Source organism: Cetorhinus maximus, chromosome 6 (assembly GCF_964194155.1).
Source record: "Cetorhinus maximus chromosome 6, sCetMax3.hap1.1, whole genome shotgun sequence".
NCBI lineage: Eukaryota > Metazoa > Chordata > Chondrichthyes > Lamniformes > Cetorhinidae > Cetorhinus > Cetorhinus maximus.
Genome location: NC_135884.1, coordinates 52,052,997 through 52,080,957, shown reverse-complemented (window position 1 = coordinate 52,080,957; position 27,961 = coordinate 52,052,997). Strand labels below are relative to the sequence as shown.

General features: G+C 44.1%; 2 protein-coding genes and 1 long non-coding RNA gene across 3 annotated transcripts in view; 1 reads left to right on the top strand and 2 right to left on the bottom strand.

Annotated features, from left to right (window-relative positions):
- pdzrn3b (PDZ domain containing RING finger 3b) overlaps positions 1 to 27,961 on the top strand; it is a 381,612-nt gene that overhangs the window by 121,352 nt on the left and 232,299 nt on the right. The gene's annotated exons all lie outside the window — the stretch shown is intronic.
- LOC144681325 (uncharacterized) lies at positions 355 to 9,043 on the bottom strand. The gene is made up of 3 exons (XR_013576762.1): positions 9,003 to 9,043; positions 7,413 to 7,541; positions 355 to 459 (listed from the first exon to the last, which is right to left on the bottom strand). It is a non-coding gene; the product is annotated as an uncharacterized LOC144681325 (long non-coding RNA).
- On the bottom strand, positions 26,523 to 26,894 carry LOC144681324 (histone H2B type 1-H-like). Its single transcript, XM_078542923.1, has one exon. The coding sequence runs from the start codon at positions 26,892 to 26,894 to the stop codon at positions 26,523 to 26,525; it is 372 nt and encodes a 123-aa protein (XP_078399049.1).

Genomic DNA, 27,961 nt, shown 5'->3' with positions numbered 1-27,961 from the left:
CAGTTTTGCATCAATATTCCTTCATGATAAGGTGCACTGTTAATTGTATCCTTAACAGCATCAATGGCCTACATTCCTACCACAATCCTTTGGCGTACCATAATGTGCAAATGTTCTACAGTGCATATTGGAAAATAATGTACAGCAATATACACTTCCTGAGGGCTACGAATGACATTTTTATTCGCATACCACCAAACATAATTCATTATTTAAAGGAGGAGGAATGCTAATGCCAAATACTGTGCCCCATAAGGAGACTCCTGAGGCCCTACATCTCCTGGATGGAGCATTCTCATGACTCTCCTCCATCCTCCGAGGGGGACTGTGTACAGATGTCTCTGACTCAGACACCTCCTCCTGCAACCTGGACCTCCTCCACCATGATCTGGAGGTCCTCGTTGCTGAAGCGGAGCGTGCCCCCTCCCGCTCCTTCCTCTTGTTCCCTTCTGTGAGACACTGGCATGAGAAATGGAAAAGAAAAGGTGCATAAGGCTTCCAGCTTCAAATGGTCTTACACTCATTTGTCTGTTTACATACACAAACCATGTTCCCTATCTCATTAATGCCTAATGTTGGGATCAGGGGTGTGACAGGAAATGTGTCTGGATGAATGCAGGGAAGCTCTGTTTTTGTTCCTGTGACTCCCAGAGAGCATGTTGTATTTGTAACTGCTATCTACCCTGCTGGCCTTTTCCCTCTGGGTCACACTGTTGTGCCATGACCATGCACACCCGTGATGGTCCAGACAAGGCTCAATTGCATAGCTGCACCCTGGCAGATGGGTAGCAAGAGGGTAGCTTGAAGGGCAAAAGGTCATGGCAAACGTGGTGTCTGTCAGTCATCCCTTGAAGCATTATAGTAACCTGAGCCAGTAGAGAATATTGTGAGCAGCTGATGGTGCCAAAATGCTGCCATCTCCACAACTGTGTCTTGTGAAGATTTCCCAGCCTCTACTTGGTACAGTGTGCTCCTTCATTGAATAGTCAGCAGTAATATCTATATTTTCCTATGGAAAATACAAGATGGGCCATCTCTGACCATTCAGGGAATTTTCTCCTGAATTGGGTTTGGTGAATCAGGAATTTACAGAATTTCTCCCAACTTGGGAGCGCAAATTTGGCCCTGAAAGTCTGGTCTCTTGGATGTAAGCAATACTGTGTGCAACTATGGCTGTGGGAGCCTTTGCATAACCCCTATACCCCAGGACAGAATAAATACCACAATGTACATGGATGAACCAGGGTCCTCACTAAGCAGATAGTGCAATGTTTTGAGTGATCAGTGATCTGTAAGTTATCCCATAGTGCGGGTCAGAAAAATTATAGCAACAATATTGCCATGGATTCATTTGAATGAAATCAACGAGGCATGGTGCCATGAGAATAATGAAATACGCCAACCAACAATGCTAGATGAGCTATTGCTCATGGAGTTGGGTATACCCTATAATTTTAGTCCGCTGTGTATTTGTCCAGTGCTTTGCTTTGGACAGATTGCTTTCCCTGTTTCAGGTTTGCCAATAATCACTTGTTCAATTGTTGTGAAGAATAAAACAATGAGAGACTGCAGAATATATTATAAAAGGAAATTATTTTACTTAATTAGCTGTGTATGAATATAAATCAGACAGGTATCTATCTTGCTGAATCCTGCAAATCTGTGCAAGCTTCCAATTTGGCTGCGATGAAATTCTTGTATCTGGGTTACTAGTTGATGCAGGTATGAGTGGTGGCACTTGGTGTTGTGGTGACTCTGAAGCAGTGCTCTTAATACTCCATGCTCTGGATGAGAGCAGATGGATAATATCTGTCCCTGAACAGACTTATTCACTTGGGCATTGTAGTTTCATTGTGTGCACTTGTGTGTGTGGACATGTTAATGTAACGTAATATTTGGAAATTGTCTGAGGTTTCTCCATCGAAGGATTGGCAGAATTCTTGAGGAAATTACAGTAATGGCTAAAAACTAGGGGTTCTGCTGATTCGGTAAAGTTACAAGAAGTCCCATTGACTTCATGCCTATTGCTGCACAAACCACATAAATTCCTTCCAGCATTTTTAACCATCATTGTATGTGTAATGTAATTTGCATCAGTTTCCCATTTTAAGCTGTGCTAATTTCTTGCTACATATTTATTAACACTTTACTATGTCAGTAGTGTTTCTTCCATACATTTGAGAATTCCCACTTTTGGCTTCTTCAACACTAGATTAACTGAAGGTGATATTCTTGCCTTTTCTTGGTTTGCTTTTACAAGTTATGATGTTTCTTCCTTACATCCTCCCAGAACTTGTAATTCACCTTAATCTGAAATTCTGCTGTGCAATGCCATACTCTGTGTCCTATGAAACTCTGTGATCTCCTAACAATCTAAAATAGTGACAATTCATTGATCAGGTCAACACCTGATCAATGGGTTGGACTTCTTTTTAACATTTCACACAGGTGTATCTCTGCCTCATGATAATATTTCACAGCTAGTTGAATAAAATATTTGCCAGTTATACCTGTCAAATAGCCCATTAATTGCCTGAGAATATGAAAGGTTCAACCTTAAGTGTGTCCTTATTGACTACATCTGTCACTTTGCTCATATGTGATTTTAAATAGAGATATTGCACCCATTCTTCAAAAAAAATGTTAAATATAGCCCTAGCTGATCTCCTGAAGATGTTTTCAAGATCTTCAAGTGTTCATTCTTTCCTTCTAGGGAATCTTCTCAAATACCTGCATTAACGCTTTGCCCTGCACAACCTTGAGAGAAGCTATGTCCAACCACTATGGCACAGTCAGTTGGAGAGGTTTTTCTGCCCATACAGACTAACCTAATATAAATAAATTCTGTTTGACTCTTGAGTGGAGAAACTTCTGGGAGAATTTTTAATGCGTATAAAAGAAGTCGTCACTTACCTTTATCCCTTCAAACATCAGATTGCAGTCAGCTTCAATGCGTGGATAAGTTGCATAGTTGACTTCAGAAAATTGTCCAGAAGAAGAAATTGGAAATGACTTTACAGAAGTATTTTTTTTTGCATTATTTCTACCTACTGTGTTTTACAGATTTTAAGCTGCAGGCTGGCAATATACATTATCTAAAAAAAAATCAGTTCCACTGAGGCTCAAAATCTAGTGACTCAAGGAACTGCCAACCTAACATTTGCTGTTGCAGCTGGTCTTGCTATTTGTAATCATGAAAGGTCTTGTCAGATTTGTGAGTATTAGAGAATCTGACAAGCAAATAGCAGACTCACGCATTTGTTTAAAGATGTGGCAACCGAAACACATCTCTTGTTTCAACTGATTTGTGATAGTCTCAGCTTAGCTAAAACTCTGCAACCAAGTACAATATGTGAAAGAGAATCTCTGCATTATACATGCTGTTTGTTGAAGAATGTTTACAGTTGAAATTTACACAGTTATAGTGGAAGTGCTCCATTGAAAATGCAGCTTATGCTTTTGGTTTAAAAAGCAGAAGCTTTCTCCCCTAAACTCAATACTTTCGTACTTAAGATTACAAAAAACGAAGAGGATCCTGATCCTATTCCATGTTTTAATGCATAATTTATTTCAAATGGAAGAAATGTAAGGATTTTAAACTAAATAAGTGTTCGGATGAAACTTGAGGGAATTTAACTGAAGATGAAACAAGTTATTCTAACCTTGTATAGATCTTCAATGAGAAAATTAGGCTAGAACTGCCAGTGGTGTTATTTTATGGTTGCTTATTGCAACTTCCATTGAATTCCTATTCCTGCAACTTAGAGGTGTTAGACTTCTTTTTAAATTCTAAACCCATTTATTTCAGTGTATACCCAATCTCCAAAAAGAGGTTAATGCATTCCTGGACTTATAACTTCCAGTCAAAAGAAATATTTATAGAGCTGAAACCATTATGATCCAACTCATTAAAATTCTGAGAGGCATAGCTAATGGAGAGTTAAGGAGGGTATTTAACATGGTTGTGAAATTAGAGCACATAGTTCAGAATTAAAAGGCTCAAGGAAAGCTGGACCTCAGAATTTTTTCCCCAAAGCGTCATGGATATGTGAAATAAATTCAGTAAAAGCAATTGGTGGCTTCTCAGCTCCTTTTAACAAGAGCAAAATAAATATATGGTTCAAAATAGGAGTAAACTTTACTTGGATTTAAGTATAGACTGAGATTATGAAATGCCCATGGGACATGCCTGTTCTAATCAGGAAGGGTGTATTGTTTTATAATGACCAGTCAGAGTTAAAATGTGAAAATTCAGGATGGACATTCAGTCTGGAGTTTTGCAAGATCGTTTGGGGTTCAAAAAGTATTTATGCTGTGTTTTCCCTCAGAGATTGAATTAATGGGGTATAATTTGCATGTGACAAAAATCTTCTTTGTATCTATATTACACTTATGATTTGGATTCTTTAAAGCTAGAATCAACATGTTACAGGTAAAGTCCCACATGAATGCAAATTACTTATCAACAGGAAAGCTATCAGCTCAAAGCCCTGACAGGATGACTGTAAAAGGAAAGGGGCAGAGTGGGAAAGTCACTAGATGAAGCAGAAGCAGTGGGATGTCTAAGGTGTATACTGATTTTAATTAACTAGAGCCAGCATGTTCCATCACAATTATTTGTTAATTGTTAAAAATTTGCTATGCATTCAATGTTGAGGGGTAGCTCTTCACCTAATACAGCTATGGGAGGTGTGCTAATCTGTTGCCTTTTGTTTTCTGTATAACTTGAAAGGAATTTGCATCAGATTTTATTGGGTAAAGCGTCTGAGAAAGTAATCCACCATATCAGTTTTTCAACCAGCAGCAAAATGGCTGTGTGTTTTACACTTTGCATCAGCCCATAGAAGGAAGGCTAACCCAGATTGAAGCTGTGGCATTGTAAACCACTGTTTAAAGTATATGTTCCAGTGCTTATATGCTTTGAGGAAAGTAGAAAAATCATTAATTTATTGGTTAATACTGCTCACTCTTTCATCTGTCTTCTGTCAATAAAACCAATAGTTGGCTCAGAGTCTGAGTCTCAGTCTATTTAGTGGTATATTCAGTCCACTTTCAAAGAAAGTCACGTGAAAGCGCGTGATGCATTCCATGTGAATCCTGGTGGTCTCTATTGGGCTAAAAATGTGCTGAAGGGAGCAGCCAAAGATTCTGAACCTGGGCAAGTATGTAGCACAAAAGCCGAAAAATGCAACGGCATTTTACTTGGGTTTGTACGGACCAAATAATTATATGAATTTGACATTTTCTTATATTTTAGTTGTACCATGCAATGCATATTGCCTGTCAAGGAGTGGAATCAATGGGCAGCATAGAGAAAATGTGTCGCACTCTGTCCTGTGTTTGACTGCAGGGAATAGTATGGAAAAATGAGAAAACAGAAAGGGGTTCGAACATGGGATATTTCCAATAAGTACAACAACATAAAAATTTATTTAAATCCGCCATATGTTTGGTAATTTTTTTTTGAATAGGTGTAATTTATTTATGGCTCACTTAACATAATGATAGGTTTTTAGGTTTTAAATTTTGTGGAACTCAATTTCTTATTCCTTCAAGTTGCAGTATTTGGTTTTGTCAGGTTTCACGCGATTACACTAGAAGGAAAATGTCTGGTATAAATAACCCTATTTTTATATGCTTTAAATTTTAATTGTGTTTTCTTGAAATGGTTGAAGTCTTAATAGAGACATTTGTTTCTGATAATCATATTACATCATTGAATTGGTACAGCATAGAAGGAGGCCATTTGGTGCATCGAGTCCATGCAGGCTCTCTGAAGAGCAATCCAATTAGTCTGATTTCCCTGTTGTACCTGCAAGTTTATTCCCCTCAAATGCCCATCCAATTTCTTTTGGAAGTTATTGATCGTCTCCGCTTCAACCACCCTCATAGGCAGGGAGCTCCAGGTCTTTACCAGCTACTGTGTAAGAAAAAAGTCCTTCCTTGCACCCCCCACGCATCTCTTCTCCAAAGCCTTAGTCTGTGTCCCCAATTTCTTGAACCATCAGTTAAAGGGAACAGCTTTACTTTGCCTAATCTAAATCTATCATAATCATGTATGCCTCCATCAAATCTCCTCTCAATCTCCTTGCGCAAAGGAGAACAGACTGTTCAATCTATTTAATGACAGAAAACAATTTCAAAATTACCCTTTCAATTTTACCCATGGTAATTGAAAATTTTAAAATGATAGAATATATGCTACTTTGACTTCAGTTGCTCTTCAGTTGTAGCCCTGAATTGGTTAATTTAGATAGCATAACACACAAGGGATTAGGTTGGTACTTACTGCCATTTTCTGATAATTAGTTCACTTCACTATAAAATGGAACCACATGGAACTTCACATTTTGACTGGTCTATGTGCTGCCTGTCAGTTGGCATGTTTATCTTTTGATTTATTACATGCTCCAGAAAGATTTAAAAATGTGAAGTTGACCTGTATTTAGAAAAGCTGTGATTCAAGATGCAGTCGTTATATGAGTGTCAATTAAGTTGTGTTCTCATGTTAAAACCATTGAAGGGCCATTCAAATACACCTTTCACTGCTTATCTAATGCCTTCAGTTGCTCTTGAGGGCAAGTAAGATTTAGGACAAAATATTCCAAAGCTGTGCTTAGTGTTGGATATTATTTGTGCTGATGAATTCAGGAATTACTTCCATCCTCACTTCTGTCTACCCATTACAATTTAACTGGTAAATTGTGCTAAGTAACAATTGCTTTACATAAGATTGTGTTCAACCCAAATAATAATGTGTTGGCAAATTCACATGTGAATTTAGAAAATTACTTAAATTAATAAACTACGCTGTTTAAAATCCTATGTGACAACCTGGGATGCATTACTGAAAATAAAAGGGCACAGAGAAAGCATACAATTGACCAACGGAAGCCTATTTAAGCCCACTTGACAATCTTTGCCAATTTAGATTCTTTTTTAAAAAAAGTGTTGAACCCAAACTGGATTTACGAGGTCAACAAGGAAAAAGACTGCTCAATAAATTGAAATTCAGGTCTTCATATTTCCACTCAGAATCCAAAAGTTAACAGATGGGTTTAAACTGTGACCAAGATTTGAGCACTAAAACTTTTGAGTGTTCCCAGAAATGCAATGAACTGAGCTCTGAAGTCTTTATTTTAATGCGTTTGTTCAGCTGTAATTTGATCCATTGAAATGAATGGTAACATGAAATTGAAAGTGAGTAAATTTCGACTGAAATGATGATTACTAGAATTCTCCTGGGGTCCGGGGGCTGCATGTGGTCCAAAGGCAGCAGATTGAGCATCCTTGTATTAGTAGAGTGATAGAAATAGGTTGGAATCCATACCCCTTTATGCTAATGGCCTCTATTTCTATCAGTGTCCTGGCAAAATATTCACCCTTCAACCAATGTCACTAAAACAGATTACCTGGTCATTATCACATCGCCGTTTGTGGAACCTTCTATCCATTTTGGCCGCTGCGTCTCCTACACTATGACATTGACTACGCTTCAAAAGTACTGCATTGATGGTAAAGCACTTTGGAATGTCATGGGGCTGAAAGGCACAAGATCAGGCTTGTTCAACCTTTTTGCCTCAGGGGGTGGGGCACATTTCAATTTTTCTCTCACAATGGGTGGGGGGTGGCAATGACCAAATTTCTGAAAGATAAGGTTTGGCACAACATTAAACACAAATTTTTTTTAAAAAGCTGGCATATGAAAATAAACAACTTGCTGAGCAAAAAAAATTCAGAACAATAAATTGATTTAAAACAAAGAATAATAAATAAAGGTAACCATTAAAGTGTGAAAGCATGAGAGTGTGTGTGTTCAGCTCACTCCCAGACTCGGGGTGCTCACTCACTTACCATCACCCCCCTGAGAGTGGGGTTGTAGGTAAATGAGACCCCTGAGATTGAGAGTGACACTTTCCCCTCCTCTGTCTCTCTCTCTCTCTCTCTCTCTCTCACACACACTCACTCGGGCACGAGCGCGCACACTCACACACACACACTCACCCCCCTCTCTCTCTCTCTGACACATACTCGCGCACGCGCGCGCACACACACGCACTCACCCCCCCCCTCTCTCTCTCTCACACACACACACACACACGCTCACCCATTCTCACTCTCGAACTCAGTTAATCACTCACTCACTAAATCGGCTGGGGGGATGAGGTGGTAGGTACGATGAGAGCGGAGGAGAGACCTGGAATGAGGTTCGGGTGCCACCGGGAGGGGCATGGGGAGAGCCAGGAGGAACGTGGCCAGAGCCGGGCCTGAACACCAGGAGCTGCAGGAAAGTGGGCAGAGCCAGTCCAGAGCATTGGGAACTGTGGGAAAGGGGCTGGAGCCAGCCCAGAGCACCGGGGAGTGCGCGAAAGGGGACGGAGCCATTCCAGAGCATTGGGAACTGTGGGAAAGGGGCTGGAGCCACCCCAGAGCACTGGGGAGTGACGAAAGGGGATGGAGCCAGTCCAGAGCTTTGGGAACTGTGGGAAAGGGGCTGGAGCCGGTCCAGAGCACCGGGGACTGCGGGAAAGGGGACGGAGCTGGTCCAGAGCACCGGGGACTGCGGGAAAGGGGACGGAGCCGGTCCAGAGCACCGGGGACTGCGGGAAAGGGGACGGAGCCGGTCCAGAGCACCGGGGACTGCGGGAAAGGGGCCGGAGCCGGTCCAGAGCACCGGGGACTGCAGGAAAGGGGCCGGAGCCAGTCCAGAGCACCGGGGACTGCGGGAAAGGGGCCGGAGCCGGTCCAGAGCACCGGGGACTGCGGGAAAGGGAGCGGAGCTGGTCCAGAGCACCGGGGACTGTGGGAAAGGGGCCGGAGCCGGTCCAGAGCACCGGGGACTGCGGGAAAGGGGGCGGAGCTGGTCCAGAGCACCGGGGACTGCGGGAAAGGGAGCGGAGCTGGTCCAGAGCACCGGGGACTGCGGGAAAGGGGACGGAGCCAAGGGAAAGTGTGGTCAGCGGATGCCCCGTGTGCTCCAGTGTGTCGCTATCATCACATACTCACAGTTCAGAGTGTTTGCTGCTCTTCCAATCACAACCTGTTTATCTCCCATGTTTGCTGCTGATAGGCTCACCGGTGAGCCTATCAACAGCAAGCTCAGGAGAGAAATGGGCTGTGATTGGAGGATCAGTCCCCTGCAGATATCATCAAGCTCACTGACTCGTCTTAACGAAATTTTCACAATTGATCCAGGGGCCGCATAGAGGGGCTTCACAGGCTGCAATGCAGGCTGCAGGTTGGATAAGCCTACACTAGACGAATGCAAGTTTGTTTTTCTATCGGCGAACGATGAAATGCAGAAAGATAATAATGAACTACGAACCCCGTCACTATTTCCCTTTCAGACTCAAAATGGCATTTGAAACCTTTTTAAATGAAGCCTGTCAGTTTTGCCACCTGTTCACATCTATGTCACCTGATAGCAGATTTCCAGGCTGACTAAATCTGCCTGTGGAAAAGACTTTGAGACTCTGATAGAAAATAATGCTGACTTACTCAAATATCATTCATCTCCTAGAGATCCTGGGGGGAGTTTTATGGCAGCTACAGGGGTCTCGGCTGCCAACTGGAGAGCTGGGGTAAGACATGCATTGCCTCCTCTGGCGAAGCCCCGCGCAATTATGTGCCAGTCAAGCAATTAACAGGCCACCGGCAGGCCTTCCAGGTGGTCAGGACCCCGCCCTGTCAGCCGAGAGCTGTTGGCCAATCAGTGGTCAGCAGCTCTTTTGCTCAGCAGCGCTAATGTGGAGGCAGTGGCTGCTGCTGAGTTGACTCGTGGAGTGACTCATACAGGAGTAAGTGATGGCAGGAGGGATTTCACAGGGTGGGTGTTGTGGGTGAAAGGGCTGTATGGGTGCCAGCAGCAATTGAAGTGGGGTGGCTCTCAGCAGGCCCCGCTTCCTGAGGTCAGGCACTGAGTGCCTTTGAATAAGGGCCCACCTCCACCCCCTCTCAAGACAACAAGCAACCCACACAGCTTTGCCTGTTGTGCTCCCTGCATCACAACAAGCCTGCCGCCGCTCGGTTAATACCATGACAGTGGGAAGAGGTTGTTAATTGGGCACTAAGTTCCCCTTGAAAGCCTCAATTGGCAGTGGGGTGGGAAGGCCATCCACAGGCCATGCTGCCATGAGCATAATTGGGGTGAAGGTGGGAAGGTGACAGGGTCCCCATCCACTACCATCCCGCTCGATTAACTGCCTTTCCTGCCACCAAACCTGCCAGGTGGGGGAGCATAAAATCCAGCCCTATGTCTTTGTGAATCTGATAATTGCCCCACTACCTCCAGAAGGCTATCAGGTCATCATTACTAGCACAATTCTTTTCAGAAGGTGCCACAGTTCCAAGCACACCCTTTCTCCACGTGTTTGTCTGTAAATAACCATAACTTCTGTAATTCAAGATGGCAATTTCAGACATCAATTTCCGATGTCATGTTGGTGTTCATATTGACATCTGAACAAAGGGAGGATTCTGGCTAATCAAATGTAATTTTCCTGTATTATCTATGAATTGGAGAAAATTCTAGCTTTAGATTTGTAGGAGCAAATCAGTTCCAAAGAAACAAAATAACATGAATGAGATAAAGAAATGCACCTGAGATCAAGAGTTGGTTGAGAATTGGGGCAGGGGGAAGAAAGAAAGGTAACACTCTACTTTTTGCAGTTTCATAAGATGCTCATTATCTTAAAACCGTGCTTTTGAGGTACAGTCACAATAATTGAGATCAATAATACAAAGGCAGAATTCTGCAGCAATAAATATGAAGCAAAATAATCTTAGCATTTAACAAATTTAGAAGCTAAGTTGGCCTATCATAAACAATGACTCTGTAAATGGATTGTAAAATGTAATTCTCAGCACAGTAAATCTTGTCCTTCAGGCACTAAAATTGACTATCAGGATATGGTGACAAATTCTTTAATTATAAATTCCCATGTCCAAATTTATAATAGAAACAACCTATTTGAACTTGTCACGTTGTCATGTAGTGCATCAGATTGCATCTTGTGGGCAAAGCTACAGATAAATTCCTAACCTCTAACCCATTCAACTTCTGCTTCCTAAATCACCATCAGTTTTGTTATTTAATCACAGTATAAGCAATAAATTGAAGTATTGAATAAAATTAAGATTAGAACAGGAACTGATTACATTTGCACGCCCTGGTCCAATTATTCCTTCAACTCTGCTTCACTTGAAAATTAGACTTAGGCTGGAATTTTCCGGCCCCATTGGTGTTGGGCATCATGGCGGGTGGTGGGGGGGGGAAACACATGATGAGAAGGGCAAAAAACAGTTTCCCGCCGTCGTGAAACCAGTTTGCAATTGTCCGCTTCACCTGACAATGGCGGGCCACGTTTCCTGCTGCCACATGTCTGGAACCTAATTTCAATATTTTAGCATCTCATTATAAGCCCTGTTTAGCAGAATCATCCTCCCTTGTCAAATTTACCGCCCACATTGGCGGTGCTTCAGAACTGCCTTTAAAAGGTCTGCACCCATGCAACCTGAACTGCAGGGTGAACTCGGAGATGAGTGCACACAATCTTGTGCAGCGCTCACGAGCATCGCCCGTAGGACATCAGGGAAGAGGCGCTGCACATTCATGGGGGGGACACAGGCAAGCCGCTTTTTCCTGGTTGGTTTTCAGTGCAGTGCCGGGGCAAAGACTCCAGTGCGGGGCAGTCTGGGGTGGGTGGGAGACAAGGCAGCACAGACTGAAGGAAATACTCAAACACATACCGGGGGGTTGGGGGGAGAGGGGTAAGGGAAGCGGCCATGCACTTGGAAAAGTTTGTCAAAGGTGAACATTCTTCCGCAGCTGAGACTGTTCAGCTGCAGCTCCATTGACATGCAGCCATATGCTTCATGGCTTACAGAGAGCAGAGAAGAAGAAGAGTGCAGCGGGGGTGCCTGTCTCGGCAAAGGGAGGAGCTTCTCCCTCAAGATGAAGGGGCGGCAGGGCCTGCTGCACACGCAGCCTAAGATCCAGAGTGAACTGTCACTTGGAGGCACCTTACTAGACACAGGGTCTATAGGTGGCGTTGTCATTCCTGCAGTTGACTGAGAATCAGTGTCGCCAAAGACTGCGCATGTCTAAGGAACTGGTTAATCACATATGCCACTTGCTGTAGGATTTGGTGCCACAGGAAATGGAGGCATCCACCGCCAGTGGCTGTGAAAGTGACCACGGTGCTTAATTTTTATGCCAGTGGCTCCTTCCAGGGCTCCACAGGTGATCTGTGTGGGATCTCGCAAGCCTCCACCCACAAGTGTATCTAGGAGCTCATGCTTACCATCTTCTCAAAGGCACACAACTTTTTTGTCCAGGATCAGGAAAGCCAGGCAGCAAGACCTCTGGGATTTGTGCAGATCTCAGGTTTTCTACATGTGCAGGGTGCCATTGACTGCACTCACGTGGCACTCAGATCTCCATAGCAACAAGCAGTCAACTACATCAACCACAAGGGCTTCCACTCGCTGAATGTTCAGCTGGTGTGCAACCACCACAAAGACATCCTGCAGGCCTACACACGATTCCCAGGAATATCCCTGACTCCAACATGCTTAGCAAGTCTCAGATCCCTGACATTTTCCAGGGCAAAAGACGCTACAGGGTTGGCTCCTCAGGGACAAGAGCTACCCACAGATGACATGTCTGATGATGCCCATGCAGTGGCCTCAGACTGCAGCAGAGTGACGGTACAACGAAGCTCATGCCACAGTCCATGTCCAAATGCAGCAAGACCTGGACAATATCCAGACTTGGGCTGACAAGTGACAAGTAACATTCCGAACACACAAGTGCCAGGCAATGTTCATCTCCAAATCTCCAGCAAGAGAGAATCTAACCATCGCCCCTTGATGTTCAATGGTATTACCATCATTGAATCCCCCACTATCAACATCGGGGGGGGGTTACCATTGACCAGAATCTGAACTAGACTAGCCTTATAAATACTGTGGCTATAAGAGCAGGTCAGAGGCTAGGAACCCTATGACGAGTAACTTACCTCCTGACTCCCCAAAGCATGTCCACCATCTTCAAGGCACAAGTCAGGAGCATGATGGAATACTCTCCACTTGCAAGAAGCTTGACACTGTCCAAGACACAGCAGCCCGCTTGATTGGCACCACATCCACAAACATTCACTCTCTCCACCACCAACGCACAGTGGCAGCAGTGTGTACCATCTACAAGATGCACTGCAGGAATTCACCAAGGCTCCTTAGACAGCACCTTCCAAACGCACGACCACTACCATTTAGAAGGACAAGGGCAGCAGATAGATGGGGACACTACCACCTGGAAGTTCCCCTCCAAGTCTCTCACCATCCTGACTTGGAAATATGTCGCCGTTCCTTCACTGCCGCTGGGTCAAAATCCTGGAACTTTCTTCCTAACAGCACAGTGGGTGTACCCACGCTACATGGACTGCAGTGGTTCAACAAGACAGCTCACCACCACTTTCTCAAAGGCAACTAGGGATGCGCAATAAATGCTGGCCCAGCCAGCGAAGCCCACATCCCGTGAATGAATGAAAAAAACAAACTGAACTTTGGTGGGGCAAACTATAGACACTTTGAAAATGAGGTCCTGGTGCTTCGACAGGTCCGGTGGAGCACTGCAATACAGTCCCCAGAGGGGGTCGTGCATAATTGTCGCTTGCTGCATGCTACACATCCTGGCGCTGCAAAGCAGGGAGGACCTGTCTGAGGAGGAGCTGCAAGTATCCTCTGATGAGGATGACATTGAAGAGGATGATGGTGATGAGGTCCTCAAAGGCAAGGATGCCATTCCACTAGCCAGATGAGGTACATGCACATGGTGACAAGATTCAATGAGGACAATCCTGACATCCTCACCTTGCATCTGTGAAGGTTTGACTCGTGTTGGCTGAAGGCAGCTCGCTTGCGCTCTGATTAGGGTCATATCATGGAGAAGCAGCCGTGAAGCATTAAAAGCATCTGACCCTTTGTCCGTCTTCAGCACCTGATCTCTTCAAGAGCACAGCGTCACTGGTCACAGATGCCAAAGAGCTGGGAGGGGTCAGCCCAACCTCAAAAGGTGCTGAGAGCACACAGCGAGCATGACAGAATGCTGTGACTCCTGCCCACGACATTCTAGCAGTAATGAAAAGCATCTTTGAGGTGCAGGCATCACTAATCTGTCCAGTGAGTGTGAGACCGGACTATCAGTTTCATCTGAAGGTTACACACTGTACAGAGAAGAGGCCCTGGACTGAGACACTTGCCTTTATCTTGTGTAGGAACCAAGATTTCACAGTTGAGTGACACAAACACTCAGCAGAACATGGGCAGGGAGACATTTTTGAGATTTTATTTACAGTAGTGAGCATTACGTACAAGTGATTACCACCCCTGCCCAGGCTGTGCAACTACATATTCTTAACCTTCCTAATCCTGCCATTACGCCTTGGTGCTCCCCCGATATCCACAGCAGAGGTGAAGACAGCCTGCTGACTGCACACCCTGTCTGTGATGACCTTGGTAGGTGTCCTCTGGAGGGCCAAAACCTGGAGGGCCCCAGCCTGCTTTTGAGGTCCTGCTGTGTGGCAGTGGCACCCTCCTCGGCCTGTGGAGCTGGAGCTGCTGAGGTCATAGGAAGAGGGGATTCGGATGGGCTGAACACTCCCGGAGTCACCTGGGTGGATGGCCCTGGGGTGTGCACCTGCTGATCCTCCTCCCTATAGGTACGCAAGGGTCGCTGGCTGACTCCTTGAGGAGAAGCAGAAGCTGGAGTGAGATCGAGCTGCACGCACCCCTCTCACATTGTCACTGTTGGAGGCCAACAGCGATGGAGTTCAGCCCATGCAACCATGCAGGACCGACGTCCTGGACCAAGGTCTCTAAGGCAGCCTCCCTCTTACTACTGTTGACCTCGGCGTGCTGGCATGCCGGTGCTATCACCTCAGACTGAAGGCAGATGGACTCTTCCATTGTGCCTTGCAATCTGAGGAGCGCAGCAGACATCACTTCCTTATGTTCCCGAGCTTGCCTTTGCAGCTCCAGCAACTGAGGCATGACTGAGTCCAGAGGCTCCTCATCTGACTCGTACTCAGCAGATTTCTGGCCTCCAGCAGTCCTCTGAGTGCTGGACACCTGGGAAGTCCCTGCCACCGCCTGCTGTGGATCAGACAATGCGTTGTGCTCACCAGATTGTGACCCCGAGACTACTCTAGAACTAGGTACCACAGAGGTGTGTGTTGTGTGCTGGTGGAGGGTGTGGGTGAACTCTGTGATGGGTCTTCAATTAAGATGTAATCCGATTCTTCTTCCAAGGTCTCTTCAGGGCTTGAGTCAAGGACCTGGGTTGTGGACCCTCTTGGCTGCTTCCCAGACATGCCTGCGAAAGCAAGGAGAGATAATTAGTGCATGGCAGGGGACTGCAGACCAGGGGAACTGACTCACAGCATGATTGTCTGATGGATGTTGCACTGCTGGATCCCCACTAGGTTGAGCACTGCAGACCTCACCATCAGCACAGGAACGGTCCAGATCGCCGCTGGTCAGCTGGATGACTCTATTTCCAAAGTCTGTGAGGACCTTGATGTCAGACATTCCTCCACCAGTCTGTGACCTCTCTCCTTTGTTGTCTGCCAGCTTGTCCTGCATGAAGGCAGATAGAGAAAGTGTAAGCAGGATGCCTGCCTGGCCAGATGAGAAGGATGCCTGGCATGTGTGGGTGCTGAGTGGTGCCATGAATGGGATAAGGACACGATTCCACAGGGCAGATGAAAGTGTGTGCGTGAGAGAGTGAATGGTGATGTCCCTTGAGCTGGCAGTAAGTGAGATCCCTGTGGATGTGTGATGGGTTTGTGAGTGTGAGAGTTGAGAATAATGAGAAGAGTGACTTTGGCAGAACGGAGGAGATCATTCATCCTCTTTTCGGCACTGGGTGCTGTCCTCTTTTGCAGGGCATAAGCTCTGACCACTGCTGCCACCCCTTCCACGCTGGATTGATGATCTTGCTTACTGGTCTTTGCCCAGAGCAGGGGTAGAGGACTTCATGGCGGGCCTCCACTGTGTCCAGTAGGTACCCGAGGGAGGCGTCGCTAAATTTGGGGGCAGCATGTTTCCTCCCTTTGGCAGCCATGACTTTGCAGCAGCTTCTGATCCCTTCTGTGCAGGGGCAGCCTTTAAAAATGGCACCCAGATTACTGAAAGCCTGAGGTGATGGGGATGGGTGAATTAGAGGCCGCCCCACCAGCGATCGGCGTGTTTCCCTGAAATACATTATTAATGAGGCGGGACGCATCAGGGATGGGACGAGAAACCACCATTGCAGCTGATTCTGCCTTTAGTCTTGACTCATCATGTGCATTGCCAGAAGGGATGTGTCCAATGAAAGTACTGGTTTAAGAACAAAATGGTCCTAAACAAGGTACACTGCAACCCAAGTTTATTTTATAACAAATTATTTATTTTTAGCAAATGGATATTATTTTTGCACGCCCCTATTCACTTTTTAAAATCTTTTTTTGATTACCTTAATATATGGATTTCCACTTAAGACCGTTTTGATCAGAAATAACTTTGAGCCACACAACCTCTTCTCCTAACCAAGCAATGTTAGGTTATTTCAGCCAGCAGCTTTATTGATGTGCTGGCTCAGAAGGCTCAGCACATTAAAACTTTAATATATAGGAAGGCACTGACAGAAATCATTGTTTGGCTAGATCCACTGAGGAACTTATTCGAGTGCAAGTCGTTTTAGGACAAAGGGCGGGATTTTGCAGACCCACCCGCCACTAGGATTGTCTGGTCTTGCCGAAAGTCAATGGATTTTTGGCTGGCCCGCCACATTCCCCGCGAAAATCCCAGCCGAAGTATTCCTATATGTCTGCCATTTTCTCCACCCATCTGCTGAATTAAAGATGGAAAAATGTCCACAAGAATACTTCCACTTTGTCCTTTAACTTGAGCAAAGTCATTACAATTGTGGAATATTCTGTATGATTCTATAATCCTAAGCAAAATGCATTCCATCACTAACCACAATGTGATCTGGAAAACCATGGGGCAGAATATTACGCTCAGCATGCGGGCGATCGGCCGACACGCCCGACCGTAAAATGACGTGCAATGACATTGGGCGTGTGTCCCGACATCATCGCGTACTCGCACGATATTTTGTTCGGTGGGCACGCGCCGGAGTTAGCTGCGTGTCCGCCGATAATTAAAAGGCTCGTTAAGTCCATTAACAAGCTAATGAAATTCAAATTTAAACTGTCTGTCCAACCTAACAGTTGGTGGGCAGGCGAAAAGACCAAGCGGCCTTTACATTTTTTAGGAAACCTCACCCATGAACATGATGAGGTTTCCTAAAGCAAATAAACATTAATTAAAAACATATCCCAGCTCATGTGACAGAGTCACGTGAGGGGACATGTTTTATTAAATTTTTATTCTCTTCATTATTTATTTTTACACAGCGCTTGAATCTCCCTGAGGCAGCTCCATCCCTCGGAGATTGAAGCGCTCTTTCTCATGCATGTGCGAACTGTGCGCTAGGCCCGGCTCTCCCTCCTCTGGGGACTTAATTGGCCCGCCAGTGTGAAATTGTGATGTGGAGCCGATCGCGGGTGGCGGTTGGACACAAGCCAAGGAAACAATCCTGCCCATAATGGCAGTAGTCCGAATACAAGGGTTTGTCCCATAACTTCCTAACTTCTTATGTTATGGGTATGTATCCCTCCTTTTATATATAAAATTATGCATCTATGTATTAAGTTTTTCACATGGCATTCTGTACACACTAGTCTTGCTTCCCATGCCATAGGTTTATAATGGTTAGCTATTAAATATTAAAAATGATGCATGGATTACAAAATTCTGTCTCAGATTTGTCAATGGGAAACCTATTTTAAAAGTGTCAACGGTTACCTACAATATCTGTTAGTTCTAGAGGTTGTGCTGTAATTAGCATTGGTGGTGCTAAATGTCTGGTATGATAGTAGGAAAATGTGAAAACATGCATAGAATTGCAATACATGGCTTTGCAACAAAAGGTAATCACCAAACAGAACTTGGATTGTGAGGTACCACCTGAAATTGTTTAAAAACGCATTTAATGTTGCATGTATTATAACTGTAAACAAAATGTTCCTGTAGAGACCAAAACAAGCTGGAATTTTTCATCATGCACACTTGTTTCTAGGAACTTATCAGTAGCCTTGCATTCAACATTAACTTCGCAATGAGATGCTCCTGAAATATCTGTCCCTCGAAATCAAATTCCTGCCACAATTCACTGAATTTCACACAAAGTGATCCAAAGCAATAAGGTTATATCTTCATCACATTCTTCAATAATTTGATCTCACATTATTCACCTGATAATCTGTGTTTTGTTGATATTAAATGATGTAAACATAATAATTGTTGATTATGAGAGACACAGGGAGGCACACAGTCCGGGAGATAACAGAAATACATTTCCAAGCACTATTTACAAGTAATAAATTTAATAGCCCAAATTTTGCAATAGGAATAATGTTGAGGCTGTTGGAGCTCACTGTTATTTTGCAGTAAATTGGGCAGCACCAGTCATGCATAGTTAAACATAGGGATCTGGAAGTTGCTGTCAGAGATACCCTGCTCCTCCACAACTATCCAACAGAACCTTGCACATAAACTCAGCATTGAAATCACTGCAATGGTATGAAATTGGGATACTTGCCCACTAGTTCCCCACTAAGACATGAGAAAAAGTTCGGGCTGGTGCACTCAGGAATAAGTGAATTTTTAACAGAGTGATCAGAGCTCTTGCCAAACAACCCATCTGTCCCTGAAAATTGAATTTCACGAGTGTATCATTCTTACTTAATTAATTACTGTTGGTGATTTTAAATTTTTTTTAACTTTGTTTCTCTGTCTCTTTTATGTCTTCCATGTCTTTCCCATTCTTTATTTTGCTTTCTGAGCATGATTTAAATCCAATCTTTACTTTCTGCTTCAGCCTTTGTAGGATAGAATTTTGTTTTGTGTGGTGGTACACTAAGGCTGATTGATACTGGATTGGTCACCTGTTATGCATTACTGCTAGAGTGTAGTGATGCTGCTTCCACAATGTTGTCTGGGTATTCCAGGATTTTGACCCAGTGACAATGAAGGAACAGCGATGCATGTTCAAGTTGCTGTGGTATGTGACTTGAAGGGGAGCTTGAAGTTGATGGTGTTCTGATGCAACTACTGTTCTTGTTGGAAATGGTGCAAGTCACAAGTTTGGGAGATGCTGCTGAAGAATCCTAGGTGAGTTGTTGCAGTACATTCTGCAACCATGAACAGATATATCGTAAAGGTTTGCGGCCTTCAGAAACTTTAATAGGGACTCCTGTCAGATCCCAACTGGCTTGAGTTCCTCTAAGGTAATTCAAATGCACGAAGGGAGGAATTTGACTTGGCAGAATGGTGGTGGTGGGCAGACAGCAGGCTCACTTATGGATAATGCCCCAACAGAGCTGAATCCTATCTGATGTTCCAGGCTTCCCAGGTGAAAGCAGGATTGATGCCCTCTCCTGGCCCATGACTTTTGTGGCCTATAATTCTATGGGAACTGCAATGCATTTTTGAACACAGTGGTTATTTATATGAGAAAGATTAATGAACAGAAGCAAATTTTATATGTAAGATATGCACAGTGCAACCGCTGAAATTTTGAGGGTGCCTTACCTTATGCTGCTAATAACTTGAAGTTACTCTGAGAATTAGCAATTGGTAGTATTGATTTTCACTGTTTACTTAAAACCAGCAGGTGGCAATAATGTATCACAGACAACAGTCAAAGCTGGTCTTCAAATGGGCTTACAATGTTATTGGGAAATGAAAATGCTTTCTTTTGTTTTCGTTACATTTTTTGCTGAATTTTGTAATACAGTGCAATAGTTCCATATGTTATCAGATTGTTCTTCTCCCTGTGCCTTGAGACTACAGATGTTTTTGAGCAGGCATTTCTTCCTTGATCTTTCATTTGCCAGTTGTGAAAATCAGGGCTATTTTTCTAATTCTCCCCTCCACCAGTTCTCAGAACCTGCTTTAAACTCTCTGTATTTTCATTTGTGATCCATCTAATTAAGACTTGATATACTAGAACTGATTGTCAATCTAAATACCACACTACTAGGAACACGTTTTAACTACCATGAACATGTTTTAACTAACAAGTAGAAGAAAAATTTGTCTTGGGACATAGGTAATGTCGCTGTCGCAATTCAGGCATTTTGGCCATTTATCCGTTGAAACAATTTGGATGTGCTTCTTGTTAGAAGTGTTGCTTTTAAATTATATCAAAGTTGCAGAAGTTTTAAACCCACCTTACAAGCCCCATGCTGGGATAGAGTGTGGTTATTGAGCTGATTCAAGAATCAATGAGCAGCTACTGAAACTGTTACTTCTGCCAAACAGGAACAGTCATCATCTTATCTCGAGTGCTCCTAGGAAACACACACCTGAAGAGGGGCTGAATGTCCCTTTCTGTTGACCTTTGCCTGAAACAGTTTCAAAAGGAATTGTTTGGGTGCAGGCTTGATTTAACAGCTCTACCGACAAATCCCCAAACCGGGTTGAGAAATTAAGCCTCCAACATGCTGCGGGACATGGAGCAAGAGTACGAAGAAGATTCGTACTTTAAGCTAGTGCTGTGATGATTTTTAACATGTATGGATATTGAAGACAGGCTATTTCTTCACTTACTTTACATTTTTAATTTTAGTACGAACATCAGAATCTGTTGTGGTGTATAGAAAGTTCCCCAATTTCTTCCTATGGCCTAAAAATATAATGCACAGCATGCATTTAGAAGCTTTGAAAACTTGTCTAGTACTTTACAATTTAACATGATAACAAGTATTACAATGTGACCTTTATGGCAATTCAAATGTGGTCCTGGAACATCTAGAAGCGATTTGAACCAAGTTGAGAATTTAAGGCCTGACTTTTCAGCTCGGAGGGCGGGTGCGATTGGCGGGCCTGAGAGTGGTCGGGAAACAGACCCCCAATTGTGATCAGCCCCGACCGTGATCTCACGCTGGCTGGCCAACTAACGGCCAGCCAGGGTGAAGGGCTCTCTGATACGATCAGCGCTGCCTGGGTTGGTGGCGGAAGGAGGGCGAGCGCTGAAGTCAGCGCGGGCGCAGGGAGGGTGGAATGAAAGCGTCTGAAGGTAGAGAGCTGCTTCAGGGAGCTGAAGAATTTAAGTACAAAAAATAAAGAATTTTAAAACCAGGAAAAAATGCCCACGCATCAGGAATAGTCACCTGAGTGTATACAACATGAAAATTCTGTCCAATCATTCTTATTTCTTCTAATTTAATGACGGAAGCCTCATCCTGCCCTTGGATGAGGTTTCCTGAAAAATGCAAAGGTCGCCTGGCCAACTCGCCAACCCGCCAACTGTAAAGTTGGACGGGCAGTGAAAAATCCTGGTTAATTGTGCCATTAATGGGCTTAATAGCCCTCTCAATTGTCAGCGGGCGCACTTCTGAGTTTAGTGCACACCCACCAACTGAAACATCTCGCAAGTGCGCGATGACATCAGGACGCTCGCCCGACGACATCACGCACTATTTTATGCTCAAGTGTGTCGGGTGCGTGTCCGCATGCTAAGCGAAAAATTCTGCCCTAAGAAAGGGCACTAGCGTAAATCAACAATATAACCCTGAAGTAACTGTGCAGAATAGATATAGGGATGTAGAAAACTCCTAGTTGTTGTATGTATAAAATGGTGTACTCTCACAGGGAAATATTGAGAATGATAGTAAGCAGGAGTGTGGATACTGGGATTTTGTAATAATCTGGGCATGGGTGAAACACAGGAAATCAAAATTAAGATGTAGAAGACATGCAGCTAGCTGATACAGGGGAGAATCAGTGAGCTGCTTCCAATCCTGAGTTTTCCAATAATGGAGGCACATCATACTTAAGGTCCTTCTTGAGAAATTCCTTGCTTTTATGCATTTGGCAGTAGAAGGTAGTATGGCTTTTTTGGACAAATGGTTGTCTGTAGTATAGTCTGCCAATGAGAAGGAAGCTAATAGATTAAGGACACAGTAGTAAGAGAATCTCTTGAGAATGCTCTCGCTACTGCCTGTGATGGTTTGGGTGCAAACTCAGAAATGGTCATGTGCACCTTCATCTTGTTTAGAAAGTGGCTACGTACAAACATGAAGGAGAGATCCAGAGAATGGATAGGTACACAGTACACTGTACTTAGGCAAAATAGTGGGAATTTGTAGGAAGTAGGCTACATCAATGCTTGTGAAGTAAAGCAAAGGGGCTGCTGTTGCCATTTCTAACAACAGCAGTCCAGTACCATCAGTATGTCATGACCAACGTATGTCCTAGTAACCAATACTGTCATAAATTATTAGTCATTTGCATCATTGCTGTTTGTGTGACCTGAATGTGTCAAAATATGTTGCCACATTTGCCTACATAACAAACCTGATGATACTTCAAAAATAGTGAACTGATTTCAAAATTCATGTTCTTGGTGTCAAATCCCTCCACAGCCTTTATCCTACTGTACCTTTGTGATCTCCTATGATTACATTCCCACTACTCTAGCATTGGACTTTTCTTTGTCCCCCACTCTACTATTGGTGGCCATTCACTCAGCAGTGGAACTGTCTGGTTCCTTACATCTTGCCGTCACTTTCACTGCTTCTAAGATCCCTTCAACTTCCCCACGCCCTCCCCTACTCCCCCAATCCTTTTTCATTTCTGTCCTTCCCAGTTCTTAGTTTTCAATGTGAAATACTTTGATATCTTTCTGTGTGTGAAGAGAGGTGTAAAATGCAGGATTTGAAGTTCCTGGGGTTAGTTCCCACCAGCACAAATGAGATGGAGCTAAATCCCCTTGCAGAGACCCTGTCTCAAACCCCAGATTCATTTACATGACCAGGGCACGTACATTGGACATGCAAGGGTGCTTCAGCCTTGTTCAATCCATTATATGATGGATTGGTCCAAATCTGTTCCATGAAGGGACTCAACCTTTCCTGGGCCCAAAGAGAAAAAGATAAGATGATTTGAAGTGAATGATGCACAACTTCATAACAAGTCATCAGTTGCTTTTGGGTCACCTTTCTCTTGTGGGCTTCTGTCACATTCTTTGGGCAAATATCATAGGTAAGGTCTGGGAACTCGCCCAGATATGCTCCCTTGGCACAGGAAAGGTGGAAAATCTATCCACCCCCACTGGATTTTAAAGGGCTATGAAATTGATACAGGATCCTAGTGCAACTAACCTCCTCGAGCAATGTGAACTCCAGCAATTTAATTGCCAGGGGTTTTCTTATTAGTCTGCTCCCAATAATTTTAAATAGTTTATCTGTACTAAGCAAAGCTGTTCGTAACCCAGTAATTCAAATTAAACAATGCAAATATAAGTGAATTATTAATGCTCAACAATAAATGTGATCATGTAATTCACATTAAGTGACTTTGACTTAAAAATAAACTGTACCGTTATGTATTTAAGCAATTGCATTAGTCTGGAACTCTCAATGCAGAAAATTTTGAATATTAAAGAAACGTTGTTGGAACTGGAGCTGTTTTCACTTACTGGACAGTTAAAGGCAGTAGTAGAAGGACTTAAACTTGACGTTAAGGGAACAAAAAAGGGACAGCACTGATTTTTTTTTCCCTGTCATGCCTGTTGGATTGTAACTGAACCAGCAGAGGGAACCAGAGTTGTGCCTTCAGCTGCCCACAGCATGATAGTGTTCCTTTTCACGGTAAGTTATGTTGGAAATGCTGGAAAGATTGATGTAACTACGGCACAAGAACATTATTGTGCTACTTCACTACCCCGAGAAAAGTTGCTCAAAACCGATTTTATGCTGAAACAGCATTACAGGTGAATTCCCCCAAATATTTGCACCACTTACAAGGTCCAACCACCAAACCCTCCTGCCACACGTTTATATAGTACCATTCCCATGCAAAAGACCTCGTATGAGTTCCCTGGATTTATATGAATAATGAACTGGGGTAGATTTACACATCGCCACCAGAGATCAACATAACTGAGATTTAAGGGATTGGATTTTCCTACTGGGTTCAGGAACCTGATGTCAGGGGAACTTCTGGGTCCCAACCCCGCAACTTGTTGAATGTAGACCCCGCCCCCGATACAATTTTTTTTTTCAGCACCAGGCCAATTGGTGACCTGAGGTCATGGTCACTGTCCAATTAAGGATGAAGGGTGGGCTCCCGAACCAGGGTCAATAGGGGATCCTCCTGCGAGGACAGACTGACAGCACCACCGTCTTGAGGTGCGAGCTGAATGTTGGTATGGGGAGAGAGAGGAAGCCTCCATCTTGAGGTGCCCTCTGAACACTTGTAAAAAATATAAAATTATAAAGAGGCCATAGCTGCACTTCATGGTAGAATCCCGCCACAGAGCTGCCAGCGACCTCAGCTGTGGCCAGTGTGGTATGGTAGTTGTGGTGGTGGGGGGGTTTAAAAGGCCACTGGAGTGTGATTTGGCCACTAAAATTCTAATTGACGTGGGAGTGGGGCCTAGCTTTCTGCCCCCGATCCTGTTTTCAAAATAGCTCCAGGTTGGAACTGTGCCTCCAGTTATGTCCCCGTTGGGCCTCAAAAATCCAGGCTTGGAGTTTGATTCTGATAATCTGCAAATTAAAAAAAAAACCCAAAGTGTTGTCCATCTCAGTGCATCCAAAGTTTTCCACACCTGCACATTTTTAAAATTTGTTCATGGGATGTGGGCATCGCTGGCAAGGTCAGCATTTATTGCCCATCTCTAATTGTTTTTGATAAGGTAGTGGTGAGCCGCCTACTTGAACCACTGAAGTTTGTCTACTGTAGAATACCTCTAGTGTTGTTAGAAAGGGAGTTTCAGGATTTTGATCCAATGATGACGAAGGAACTGTGATATATTTCCAAGTCAGGATGGCGTGTGGCTTGGAGGGGAATTTGCAGGTGGTGGTGTTCCCATGTTTCTGCTGCTTTTGTTCTTCCAAACCATAGAGATCACAGGTTTGGGAGGTGCTATTGAAGAAGCATTGCTGAGTTATTGTAGTGCATCCTGTAGATGGTACACATGGCTGACATTGTGCGTTGGTGGTGGAGGGAGTGAATGTTTAAGGTGGCAGATGGGATGCTGATCAAGCGGGCTGCTTTGTTTTGGACTGTCAAGCTTCTTGAATGTTGTTGGAGTCGCACTCATCCAGGCAATGGAGAGTATTCCATCGGGCTCTTAACTTGTGCCTTGTAGATGCTGAAAAGGCCTTGGTCAGTCAAGAGATGTGTTTCTAACCACAGAATACCCAGGCTCTAACCTGCCCTTGTTGCTACATATTTATTAGCATTCAGGAGAAGTACGCTGCTGGAATAGCCTTTGCAATGGGCGTCCCATGTTTTGCAAAATATAATCTATAAATCATGGAGATGGTATACATGAGTTGATTTAATTAGTGATCAGATAAACTCTGCATTCCGTGTTAGGCCTTGAATAGTCTGTTTGCCTCATTAACTACAAGAAAATGAAATATGGATTAAATTATTATGCAAATACTTGAACGTTTGAAACTTTTGGAAGTAGATTTCCTCTCTTCCCAGACTTGTTAATTTAAAAAGGAGCATGATGAGATTTTTATTTCTTTTAAGCTGCTAACATTTACATTCCAAAATGGACCACGTTTATCATCACTGGAAAATTATATGAATGTTTTCAAAAATAACGAGTAACTTCCAGGCATTTTATTTGTTCGGTGATTTAAAACACAAACATTTTAATTTAGCTGCATAAGGCCTGCTACTCATGAGACTTTGACTCTTTGGGCTGAATTTTAACTGCAGTGCACAGTCCCTGACAGTAGAACCAGAAGTGTGCACCAGTTGTGTGCGCTCTCGCTTTTTGCCGGTTCCCACGCAATTCTAATTAAACTTTAAAGTGCTGGAAGTGCATGGGAGACAGGTGCGATTACATGGCCTGGGGAAGCTTTTCAGTGGTGAAACCCACTGTCAGCTGACAATGCAGCAGGCATGGGCAGGCTGTAAAAGAGCTTCTTCGTGACCACAACTTTCCTGCTCAACTCCATTGCCATTAACATGAGATTTACTGAGAACACAAGGGTGGTATGGGTGTTTTTCAAATTTTAAATTCACTTGTAAATATTTCATATTACATAGGTTTCACTTTATTCATGTGTGCATCATCATTATTTGTTGAGACTAGCTTACTCTGAGAGCTAAGTGTACTGGAATTCCTCATGGTTGGCATGCATTGATGGCTACAGGGGAGTTACGCATATTTCTTTATTGTGGAAGAAACAATGTTAAGTTTTTGCTTTCTATTGAATGCTCATGACAGTGTCCAGTATTGTACTCGCCACTCTGTGGGACATGACTGAACTTGCAGACTCAGCTGGCCCTCCTTTCTATGCATGGTAAAGGATATTGTCCCAGATGACTCTCTGGGGATAATTGAAAGGTTGTATGTTTTTTTCTCAGTCCATTGCAGAGTTTTACTTGGAGCTGGTGTACTTGGTCACCGCCTTTGTCCCTTCCGACACGGCGTGCTTGGCCGGTTCCCCGAGCAGTAGCAGGCGCACAGTGGTCTGGATCTCCTGGGAGTTGATGGTGCTGCGCTTGTTGTAATGGGCAAGGCGGGAAGCCTCACCCGCGATGCGCTCAAAAATGTCATTCACGAACGTGTTCATGATGCTCATGGCCTTGGAGGAGATGCCGGTGTCGGGGTGAACCTGCTTCATCACTTTGTAGATGTAGATGGAGTAACTCTCCTTCCTCGACCTTCGCTGTTTCTTGCCGTCCTTTGCTGCCAGTTTCTTTAAGGCTTTCTTGGCTCCCTTCTTGGGAGCTGGTTTCTTCTCAACCATCTTCAGTTTCAAGGTGAACTCAAAGCTCTGTAAGGACTCCGCCAGCCAACACCCTGAGATGGACGCACATGTAGATTGTACTGACTCTGGCCTTCAGGCCCCTCGGTTTCTGACCTTGATTGACCTGTTCCCCCTGCCCCTCCCCAGGACACCAGGCCCTTCCCACTTCACTGCTCCATGCCCCAACCCCATTCCACACCCCCATCTCCTCACCACTGACTCATCCTTGCAGGTCCCAAGCATCCTTTAGGTAGCCATTCTCCTGCTCCCCTCCCTCGTGCTACAGAGTTTAGCAAGGAAAACTACTGACCTCAGATGCAACTGCACAAAGCTGACTGTTGCACACCAACCTCGAAACAAATGTGAACTGGGTACCACAAGATTTTCGTGCGCTGCTGACTTTATCATGAAGGTAAGACGTAATTACAGAAGGTTTTAAAAATGTTTTCATTCACTGTCACTGGATCAAAATCCTGGAATTCCATTCCTAACAGCACTGTGGGTGTCCCTACACCACATGGACTGTAATGGTTCAAGGAGGCAGCTCACTGCCACCTTCTAAAGGGCAATTAGGGATGGGCAATAAATGCTGGCCTGGCCAGCGATGCCCACATCTCACAAACAAATGAGATGAATGTTCACGGCATGCAAATGTATTACAAGTAGGAACCCGTCACAGGATGGCATAGGGCCTGACCCACCACAAACACGCAACTGAGAGTTAATTTCTAAATTTGAATTCGCTGTCGGGAAAGCAAAATTTCATCTCCCACCTAATTAAGTCACCCTGCCCACCATGTTTCCTGTTCTTAGAGGCCCCATGAAATCTCCTTCCTTGAAACCTGTCCATAGTCACTCCATCAAAACGTTTTGCAAAGATGTGACAGTGATCATTGGGCATATTTCTTAAAACTGAATGCATTGGAATTGAAGGGAGATGTTAAATGTTACGATAAATTTGGTCAAAATTATACTTCATTTGAAGCTTTCAAGTGGTTTCAAGTTATTGTTGTAGAGAATGTTGTATTCACTTTAAACTCTTGGGCAGGATTGCAGTAAAGTGAGTG

Excerpts from the sequence above, each read along its gene's own strand:
- LOC144681324 (XM_078542923.1), bottom strand. The coding sequence starts at position 26,894 with ATGGTTGAGAAGAAACCAGCTCCCAAGAAGGGAGCCAAGAAAGCCTTA.